This window comes from Salvia splendens, chromosome 7 (assembly GCF_004379255.2).
Source record: "Salvia splendens isolate huo1 chromosome 7, SspV2, whole genome shotgun sequence".
Classification (NCBI taxonomy): domain Eukaryota; kingdom Viridiplantae; phylum Streptophyta; class Magnoliopsida; order Lamiales; family Lamiaceae; genus Salvia; species Salvia splendens.
In genome coordinates, this window is record NC_056038.1 from 18,925,336 (window position 1) to 18,936,623 (window position 11,288).

General features: G+C 37.3%; 1 protein-coding gene across 1 annotated transcript; it reads right to left on the reverse strand.

Moving 5' to 3' along the window:
- Positions 1-3,366: 3,366 nt before the first annotated feature.
- LOC121811606 (probable sulfate transporter 4.2) lies at positions 3,367-10,742 on the reverse strand. Its single transcript, XM_042212478.1, has 17 exons — positions 10,379-10,742; positions 10,200-10,248; positions 9,566-9,767; positions 8,877-9,045; positions 8,417-8,482; positions 8,232-8,339; positions 8,000-8,107; positions 7,814-7,879; positions 7,607-7,667; positions 6,745-6,872; positions 6,445-6,486; positions 5,883-5,999; positions 4,654-4,705; positions 4,380-4,518; positions 4,184-4,272; positions 3,982-4,058; positions 3,367-3,909 (listed from the first exon to the last, which is right to left on the reverse strand). Exons 1-17 carry the CDS (start codon positions 10,664-10,666, stop codon positions 3,592-3,594), a joined length of 2,079 nt encoding a protein of 692 aa, XP_042068412.1. The 5' UTR covers positions 10,667-10,742; the 3' UTR covers positions 3,367-3,591.
- Positions 10,743-11,288: the final 546 nt, after the last annotated feature.

An 11,288-nucleotide genomic window follows, 5' to 3' on the forward strand; every position in this document is an offset into this window, starting at 1 on the left:
TCAACAAATAACCAAAGCCGAGCTTCGAACAGCGAAGACTCGGTAGAATTCTGAACAGAAAAATGAAATGAAAGCGGATAAATTATTTCTTCGCCCTACACGAGGACGGTGGTACACAATAGCCAACTGAAAATGAACCTAACCCCTATAGATTCCCGATCAACCCAAGTGTGTCTGTAGAAGTGTGAAAGTTAGCTCGGAGCTAAAAATATATCTCCTCTTAAAATTCCCTCTCCTGTATGTTGCGTGCTCTCTCTCTTTTATAGACGTGGAGGCGATCTTCTAGAAGCTTTCTCTTGAATTCTCCGTTCTGCCCTCTACCTAATGAACTCCTCCCTCCATCTGGCAATTTTTCTTCATTCTGCTCACTTTCTCGCCAATTTCCTTCGCCAGGTGATTTTGTTCCTTCCTTCCTGGACCTGGTGATTTCTTCTACACACCTGGCTTAAAAGGTGTGTTAGACCCCGCAAATTATTGAATTTAACCTCATAACTGATGCATGAAATTAGCCTTATCAGGCAGCAGCTGCTCCGGTGGTGAAACGGCGGCGGCGCCCTGACGTCACCGAGAGCACGCCTTCTCCCTGATTGATGAGTTCCCAATCCAATCAGGGGAGGAAACCGAAAGGAACTGAGGTGAGGGGTGTTGAAGACGGTGGAGCGACGCGGTAGAATGCGATGGGTAGCGCCGAAGAAGGCGGTAAACGGTGGCGATGGCTGGCTGTGCCGAGAAGCAGAGAAAGGAGGGGGCTAGGGTTCCGCCTCCTTCTTCAATTGAATTTGAGAAATTAAAAGATAGGGGAAAAGAACGATGGAGACATGGAGTGAGGATTTGGGCCCTCTTCTTTAAAATTTTTGAATTTGGGACTGAAGATAAATCACTTGGGCCATGCCCAAAATTAATTCAGTTTGGGCTCCTTGTAAAAAAAAGATAAAGACTGGGCCGAATATGTTGAAAAATATGTATTCTGGGCCAGGAAAATAAATTGCTAACTGGGCCTGAGAATTTATTACTTGGACCATTAAATTGTTTGGTGGCCAATAAATAATTAAGCGGATTTTTATTAGTCAAAGTACTTAAAGAAAATAGTCCGGGAATTTATTGTACACGAGCAGTTCGGCAAGACTCGGAATAAATTAAATCGTTGATTTAATTAATAATAAAGAATTATGGATCTAGAAACAAAGAAAGCAAAAATAAGCGCACGCTTAGGGATGCATACATGCAAGATAAATAACTGCTTAAAGCCTAATTTAAGCATTTATTTGTTATAAAGGAATGTCGTCGCATGACGAGCAATCTCAAGTCCAGGAACGCTCGTTTGAGAGAGTTTAAGCAAACGAGGTGGGCTTCTTTTCTTTAAAAATGTGATTTTATGTGAAAGCATGAATATTTTGAGATGAGTTGTCATGCCCAGTTTTTTTGATTTATGATTGCCTATCTGTTGGCTATGCCCAACCACTTAAATCGAATTCAGGTCCCAGTAGGGCCGAAAACCCTACTCGAACTAGTGTACACCTAGGGACCGTGTGCTAGCGCTAGCATTGGCCGGTCCAATGACCGCCGTGGAATGTGGCCACATTCCCGGTTCACACAGACCAGATATGGTATTTCATGAGAAGTTAAATGACTGCAGTGTACTTTCAGAAAGAAATAAAAGTTTTAGGTGACCGGGAAAGATTTTCAGAAAGATCTCGCGTTCACTCAAGTTTGGCTGACAACTAAAAGAGAAATGTTTTCGGCAGTGAGCCCACTGAGTATATCAAGTACTCAGCCTTGCATATTGTTTTTCTTAATGTGCAGGTTGAACATGGTCGAAGCAGAGGAGGTGTTGGGAAAGTGAATCAAATAAATAGTAAGGTAGCTGATGTAATATGTCTTCATACATATTATTTCGTCTTGGTACTCTTAATCTGCAAAGTTTGAGAATTTGCTTTAGAAAAGACTATGCACCCAGAAATCACTCTGATTCGATATGGTTGTACCATTTTTCACATTGAGACAATGTTCCCTTGAATTAAATATTATTCATGATGAGTTTGAGACCATTTAGTAAGTTTAGTGGCGAAATAGCTACGCTTTCTTTGACTAGGGAGTTGTGTTTGTGATAAAAGTAGATCAGAGCATTCATGCATGGTAAATAAACATTTCACAGGGATCGAAATCATAACTCTAAATTTACTTAATCAAAAACATCCATAGTCTGCAACAGCAAATGTAAACTGAAAATAGACAAACGAAAACAGAGATTGTTTCATCGCTTCTTCTCGAAACGGAATAACAGAACTAAAGGATTAAGATGACAAAAACCAACACCAAAACACCACTAAGCTAAACTAAACAGGAACCAAGCGTGTATGCTATGGAAATCTAGAGTTTGGAGTGTTGGGAGCCCCCTTTTCAGGTCTGGAAGAGAGTTGAAAACTAATGAACGTCACCGGTTGGAAGCTGTCTCCTTCCTCCTTCTCTATTTCCATTTATAGGAAGGTGTGAGGTATTGATCCTTAGGGAATTTGTTCTCTGAAAAGTCTGCTTTACCCTTTACCCTTGGGGATCTTTCTTGTGTGGCTCATCATTCTTCTAATTGGGTGCTCCTGCTGCATGCCATTTGATACAACTTGATCCGTTTACGCAGCCAATTTGACTCCTTCTCCTGATCCATTCGTCCGCTCAGTTGATCAACTCGTTTTCTGATAATGGCGGACTTTCATACACACCTGGCTTAAAATTAGACGTGAGTTCACAGAATTTGATGTGGTATTATAACTGAACACATGCGTGAACGAGCCTCATCATAGATACATCCAATCTGATCTACAAGGACAACAAGATGGATCCCTTGATCATTCAAAGTGGGCCAATTACAAGAGCGAGAGCTAAGAAGATAAAGGAGTCCATGATGCTTTTAAATGCTGAAATAAATGCCCCCAAGTCCAAGACTATTCTACATTGGGCCAAATGGTGAATACTATTCAAGTTAATAGGCAACCCAATGCATGAAATTTGGAGTCACTACATATCACATTTTGGAGGCCCAAATTGAAGATACATGATGCATTTTCGTCCAAGTTGGATCAGCCAAAATGAAGGGTCTTTTTAAGTTACATTTTATGTTAAATAAGTGACTTTTGATGTTCTAGAGTTACACCAAAGGTTTAGGAGTTACTTTTCAATTATTATGAGTCATTTTAAATGTCTTAAGTTGTACTAATGATGTGAGACTTTCAAGAGTCCATTCTAGCCTATAAAAAAAGCTTGCAAGCATGTCATTTGATCAAATATGAAAATAGACTTTATCTTTGTGAGTTGAATTCTCTTTGTAGAGTATTTCAGTTTTTGTAGGGATGCCTTAGAACTTTATAATTATTTTTTGATCAAATATTTCATTTTATTCTGAACCATATTACAATAAAACTGAAGTTGCATACTACCCCGTTAAAGAGGTGGTTGAAACAAATAAATAACAAATTCAACTTGAGATGTACAAAAAATATCAGACCATTCTGGACAAACTCCGAGGTTTAAATATTAGACCATTCTGGACATTAGCCACATTATCTTACTAGACAAGAAGCTTCATCACTGTTGTTCTCATGTCTTCTTTGACAGCAGTGGCTCCAGATGACTCGTGCCGTCTCTCGAGAAGGAAATCTCCCTAGTTCCTGACTCCAGCTGAGACAGAGCTGTTTCTTCTGGTCTCTGTTTCAGAAGCCTATTTAAGAGACTTGATTTCTTTTCCAGCAATGGAGATTCACTCATAGAAGAATCAGTTAAGCTTTGCACACGCTGTAGACAGACTTGGACTGCATCATGCACACGGACGAAGAACCATTCTCTGCCTATTAGATCTACCACCCCAGATTTCGTTAGTGTCAGCAAAACACCTCGATTTGGATTGGAAACGACTATCTGAAATATACAGGGAAATTATTTAATAAACGAATCAATCTCAATGCCATCATATATGCTAACTTTGTTTACCTGGATGTTACGTGATCTATATTCGTGGTACAACTCTTTTAGAGCTTGAACAGCACTAGAGTCTATGTAAGTGACAGCTGAAATAAAAAGATGAAAGTCAGATGCATGATTTGTTTTCGGCTTCAAAATCTAGTGTAGTTGATGTTCGCGAGCTAACTGTAGATGAAGCTATCAACAAGAAAGAAGTTCAAAACTGACTCACGGGCCATCTCAAGAATGACAAAATGAGTTCCTGCGACCTCAGGGCCTCGCCTCATAGGTCCTTCGACCACATTCTCATATTCGCGGAGCCTAGATAAGGAATACAGGACAACACGGTTATAATAGAACACTAACATGATAAAGCGGATTAAGACAGATGAGGCCAATTTAACTTGATAAAGAAGTTCTTGTGTGACCTGTCTTTGATGTAGCTTATATTGGCAAAATAGATTGGAGCATCAACACGAACAATTACAATTCCGTTGTATGTATAAGCTTCAGGGTACTGCAGGGAGTTTCTGTATACAGTCGTGCCAGGTAAACGGCCCAACACAGCTGCAAAAGAAATCATGTTTGGCTCTCAATGAATTTCACCCGTTAACATGATCCAAACCAAAGTTTACAGAGTAGAACTAAGAAAAGAACCTATCATAGGATTAGTAAAACATTGTAGATTAGATCAAGACGTACCTATATGTGGATTGGCTGATTCATGGATGACAAAAGCAAGTGAAACGCCAACCTGAGCACCAATACAGTGAAGCAATGAGAAAACATAGCACAATGATTAAGATAGGTTTAATCCAGTGTTGAGAAGCAAAAAAAAAACTCTTATATAATAGAATGAAATTCTAGATCACAAATAGGCATGTTAGTAGAACTTAATAAGTAGTCAGCAATAAAAGTACATGATAGAACTTAATAAAAAAGTAGCAATAGTTCAAAAACTTGGGTATAGCCTTTGAAACTACTCCCTCCGTTTCTTTATAGCTGAGGCGAAACTTTTCAACACGGAGTTTTAGAAATGAATATTGGGTGTGTTAAATAAATAGATAAAAAAAGTAAGAGAGAGGAAAAGTTAGAGAGAATAAAGTATAAAGTGAATAAAGTAGAGAGAATAAAGTAAGAGAGAGTAAAGTAAGAAAGAGAAAAAAGTTACCATATATGGAAATGACTCAACTATGAAGGAACGGAGGGAGTATTAAAGGCAGTCCACTTTGCTGAGTTTCAGAATCAAATCATGAAAAGACTTAGATGCAGTGAGTATTATAGAGAAGTATAGCCCCATCTTAACATTGAAGTTATGGCAGCCATATGGATTTCATTTGACAGGTACTCAACCAGAAAATTAGCTCAAATAAACGAGATTGCTAGAAATTCAAATTGCAGTGGCTTAAGAATAAAATTGTATCACAAAAATTGTAGGAGGAAAGTATTATTAGATTTTATGTTTATGTGGAAAGATAAATGAATGACTTTGTCAGTGTATATCTATGTCAGAGGTTTTCTAAATGACCCAAAAAAAATACAAAACATAAGATTGTACAGAAATTGAGATGAAGCACTTCTATTTCCTCAGAGAAAATAGCTTTTACATAGCCATTTCTCTATCCTACTAATTCTTAGGAAGATCAAAATTGGCAAAATTAATCCATCCTTCAAATTTTTCTTGTTTAAGAATCTATTTCACCTACCTTTCCAGAATACGTAAAAGTTATTTTCGTGCGATGAATATATATATATATATATATGAACACTCTTCCTCAATAACCAGGCCTCTTTCTTAAGATAATTCTTCTATAATTAAGAAAATAGGAAACCGAAATAGAGATGAAAACCACCAGAAACAGTAGCTGGACAAGGAGTAAGATTAGAGTTGAAAGTATTCCTAGAATATCATCAATATAATGTGTACTTACACCAAGAAGGACGCCAATCTCTATGCCAAGGAACAAGGTAAAGAAGAAAGTAATAATCCAGAGGAGAAAGTCTCTTTTATCTACCCTCCACAAGAAAGTAGCTTCATCATAATCCACCTGAAATCATGAAGGGTACAATTATGGATTGAGTGCCAAGATTAATAAACTAAACTCTTCTGCATTATTCTCCCTCTTACTTACTTGTTCTACACTTCAAATATTTATTATATTATTTTTCCACAACACGTGCAAAAAATAAATGTTTCATTTTTAGTGGGACATATGCAGCATTTTCCACTTATACTTCAGTTCATGAAGAATATAACACACATGCGGCATACTATCAAACCCCAGATCTAGACATATAAAATAAGTACAAGAACCTACAGAATTTTGTGGTTGATTTTTAACACTCTCAATGAAAGAAGGTGACAAAACTTTCCACACATCGTATTTAACAGATTGAATTTTCCAATGATCGATTATAGCAATGGTGATCACAAAACAATTCCGAGAGCACAAATTATGTAGGACTTATCTAAGTTTCTAAAGCACAACTTACCAGTCCAATAACAGCAGAGATGACAATGGCGGCTAGACCACACTGCAAAAACACACAAAATGAAGGAGAGTCGGAATATTAGCAACACAACTTAATATGCTGAAAGTCAAATATCAGCTCAATCTCCACACATCTCAAATATTACAAACTACATATTCTTTTTATGAGGTTTTAATCACCCTGCTATATCAAGACAACTACAAAGATTTTTACGAGTCAATTGAAAGTTAACATAAGTGCCAATGGAAGTCTAAAGAAAAATGAGCACGAAAGGAGAAGAAACAATGTCTTCAAATAAACCTGTGGAATGTACTCAAACAATGGAGTCAGGAATTGAAGCGTGCATCCCATAATAATTCCCATAACTACCCCAGATAAGCCAGTTTTGGCTCCACTTTCATGATTTACAGCTGATCTGGAAAATGATCCTGAACCATATAAAATTATGGAAAAGAAATTTCAGGAACCTATACAACAAAAATTCTAACCAAAGAAGAGTATTATCTGATGGTTCATAGATCATACTCTCTTACTTTACTTTCTCTCCACTTAAACTACTCCCTTCGTCCTAACTAAGATGACACACTTTCCTTTTTAGTTTGTCCCAACCAAGATGACACATTTCTATTTTTGGTAACTTTATCTCTTCAATTAATACACCAACCACTTTTTTCACTTTCTAATTAAATATCCAACTCTCTTTCTCCGTCCATTTAATACTTACACCTACTATTTCTCTCTCCAATTAACCACATTGACCAACAACTCCTAAAATCTGATGCCGAGTAAGAAATGTGTCATATTAGCCGGGAACGGATGAAGTATTTATTACTCCCTCTGTCCCACGTTACTTGAGTCATTTCTTTTCGGCACGGTATTTTAGAAAATTTTGTTTAGTGAGTTAAATAAAGTAGAGGAGAAAGTAAAGTAAGGGAAAGAAGATAGTGTAAAGTAAAAGAAAGAATAAAATAGGTGAGATTAGATGTTTTGTTTTTAGCTAAAAAGAGAAATGACTCAAGTAACTTGGGACAACCTAAAAAGGAATACGACTCAAGTAAGTATAATCTTTTCAAAATGAGTGCTCAAAATGAAGCACCTCTATTACAGTGGGACGAAGTGAGTAATAGATATTAATATATTGATCCGGATAACAGAAACTCACCAGTTGTAGGGTAAATCGAAAAGAAAGAACCAACAATATTTGCCACACCAAGACCAAATAACTGTGCAAGACAAACAATAAGCACATCAGGAATGGATTCATGCCAATGCACAAAATGATATATATGATATTTTCTACTTGGTTCACACCCTCTATGATATAAAATTCATTAGAAGCAAAGTAGGGCTAGGGTAAAAGGAAACAGACCTCTTGATTGGAATCCAAGTTGTAACCATTTTTTGCTGCAAGTGCTTTAGCAATTCCCACAGACTCCTATACATTAAACTCTGTATATTCAATATCTCCTTTCTGAAAGAGTATGTACTTTTAAAAAACAAGAGAAAGTAAAAGGTACAAAAGAAATGATAGATTTTAAGATAAAATTTGTCTTACCAAAATAGCCACACCAGTAATGAGAACTGCTGTAGAAATCAAAGATTTAGCATACTCAAATTTCTTTGGGATGGAAAATTCTGGCAGGCCCTGTGGTATTTCACCTACCTAGGAATGGCAAAGCCAAAGCAATAATACAGTTAAATATGCTTCACCAAAATTCAAAGGAGTGATAGTTTATTATATTAAATAAACATTTGATTTGCAACTTGGTTAGTTAAGCAGTTCCCACCAAAGATATTGAAGGTGGATGAAATAGATGCACAAAAACTGTGCCCAGAACCACAGCTGTAAGGGGACCAGAAGCTCGCCAAAAACGCAAAGATTTCCTCGTTTTTCCCTGTTAATACAACAAAGTTAGTTCAAATCGGTATGTTCCAGTAAAGTGAATACCTGATTGAAGAAACAGAATCATACCAAGTGCTTCATGATCAGAAGAACTGCCAATGTAATGGAGCCCATGAGAAAAGGTTGCCACAAGAACTACAGAGGAAAGGAAAAACAAGAAATCAATAACATATACCAAACATGAAACATAAACAGAAGCCAAGGAACATAATTTTGAACTGGAATAAGAAAAGAGTTTATTAAAAGATATCGATGAACCTTGACGAAAAGAATAAGAAGAAGAGGGTATACAATGTCTTTTCATCAAGGAAAGAATTTTCAGAAATAAAGCAAAGGAGAAGGAACATAAGAGGAAGTTATAGTATAACTCAGAGCCAGACATCAGACATCAAGGGTGGCCTATGCATATATACTCTAACATTGGTGACTTCATTAAAGCTCATTTTGTGTGGCATATATGTGCACATAGAAATAACAATGGAGACCAAATTCATCTCTACAACACAAAAACTCATAAACATAAATGTACCTGATCTGCCCCTGCAATAATGCTCTTCACCAGGGGAATAATCTCGCTGCTTCGGACAACACTATACCCCAAGAAATCTTTTGCCTGAGACAACGCAATTATAATGGCTGAGGCTGTAGTAAAACCAGAAATCACGGAATGGCTGATGAAACGAAGAAGCCATCCAAGCCTGAATATAATGAAAAGCAATGTAAAAACCTTTTTGTATTGAGAACTGCACAAAAGAATTAAAACAGCAATGCAAGTCAAAGAAATGTATTCAAATAGCAATGAAAATGAAAATTCAAGGTAGCACAGCATAGATTTGATGGTACATCAGTACTGTAACAAGTTTGGTGGTAAATTTGTGTCAAGTTATTCAAGAAATGACTTGCAAAATGGAACAAATAATGTCAGGAATGGTATATGATGATAACTGGAAAACCTTTCTCTGCCTACTTATCCATGAATCAGCTTATTTATGTCTAAATTTAAAAAAACTGTGAAGCTCTAGGGCGATATCTGCTACGTTGAATGAAGAATTTAAATAATGAATAAATTTTTTAACGAATGTGAATACGAGGAAACTGGAGAAGCAATGTGCGTGTTTGTGCTAAGGGAGAGAAATTGATTTAATGCATAGAGTTCCAACAAATTGATGTGCAAATTTCAGGAACAAACCAAAGAAGAAAGAACTAAGGTATTTGCACCTTAAAAGCCCCATGATGCATTCAAAAACTCCGACCATAAGTGCTAACAGTATTGCAAGCTCCGTGTACAATGGCTCGTCTGGGTTGACTATGCTCCCCAATACATTAGACACCAGGAGGGACGTCAGTGCAACAGGACCAATGGCAAGCTGGCGAGACGAACCAAAAACGGCATACACAAATATAGGCACAAAACCAGAGTCTGAACAAACACGAATCAAGATCAGCCACTCGGCATATACACATCATTGAATAGAACAAGTCGTCGACACAATCAAGCTACCAAAACAAAGAAAAAAACATCAATAACTTGCAAGCAAACTAATATGATTGATTGCAATATTGCATCGTCTTGAATACCAAAATACTGCACTTATTGTGCCAAAAATACCAGTTTTTCGGTACGGTATGATACTTTGTCGTGACTTAGTTTTCGATATAAAAAATTATCCATACCTAATTTTTCGGTATATCGAATTGAGGTATACCGGAAATTTGGTATGATATTTTGTCATTTTCTGTAAAGTATGCGGTATGACGTTCACCGTACCGTACCGACGCACTCCTAGTCTTGATATAGTTCACCGAGCACAGCAAAAGAAGTAATGACAAAAAATAAAGTAAACAAACTTACAAAGTCCATATATAGGGTGAAGGCCAGCTAGCTTTGCATAGGACATGGACTGATTATTGCACATCAAAACAACAAAGTGCACAATTAATATCAATAAAAATCACAACAAATTAAGAGAAACTACAACTATAAAGTGACATCGATCAATATGAATCAATCAATTTCGTCCCTCACCGCACCTGAGGAACGAGCATGACTCCAACGGTGACGCCGGCCATGAGGTCGGGCTGCAGATATTCGCGCCATTTGTATCTGCGAATCCAACGGTAGCACGGCAGGAACAGCTCAATCCAGTCCGTCCAAGTCATCCGCTTCATCTCCTCTCTCCATTTCCGGAGATAAGACGGCGGCGGCGCGGCGGCGGAGGTGGAGGTGGTGGGATGCTGCAGCTGGATGATTTTGACGGGGCGGCTGGCGAGGGAGGAGAGGTCGCCGGCGCTGGGAGAGGAGTGGCTCAGCCTCTCCATGGGATGGCGCGTACGTGGTGTTTGAAGTGTCTTACCAATTTGGTAGTGATTGGAGCAATTAGTTTTCGTATTTCTGGGTTTGTATCACCTTTGATAACGACACAAATATCTCTAATTCATCAAACGAAAACTCAAATTCAAATTCAAATTCAAATTCAAATTCAAATATTCTCTGTCCCATTAACTAACACCAATTTCCTTTTTAATACGTCTCTAATTAATTAACAATTTTAAACTACTTTTTAATACTAGATCTCACATTCTATTTCTACTAATTCATTACACTCACATTTTATTATAAAATTAATATAGTATAAAAGTAAAACTCATATTCCACCAACTATTTTCACTCATTTTCAACTACATTTCTTAAATTTCGTGTCAAGTTAAACGGTGTCAATAAATAAGAGTAAGAGGGAGTAGTAGTAATCCTCCCGTCCCTAGAAAAAATATAGGTATTTGGAAACAAAGCAATTATAGTACTCCCTCCGTCCCGGGCTACTCGCCCCTTTCCTTTTCGGCACGGAGATTAAGGAATGGGTGTATAGGAAAGTCAAAAATGACGGCTGGAGGTGAAAATTTTTACTAAAAATGGAAAGAGTGCAAGTAACTTGGGACACCA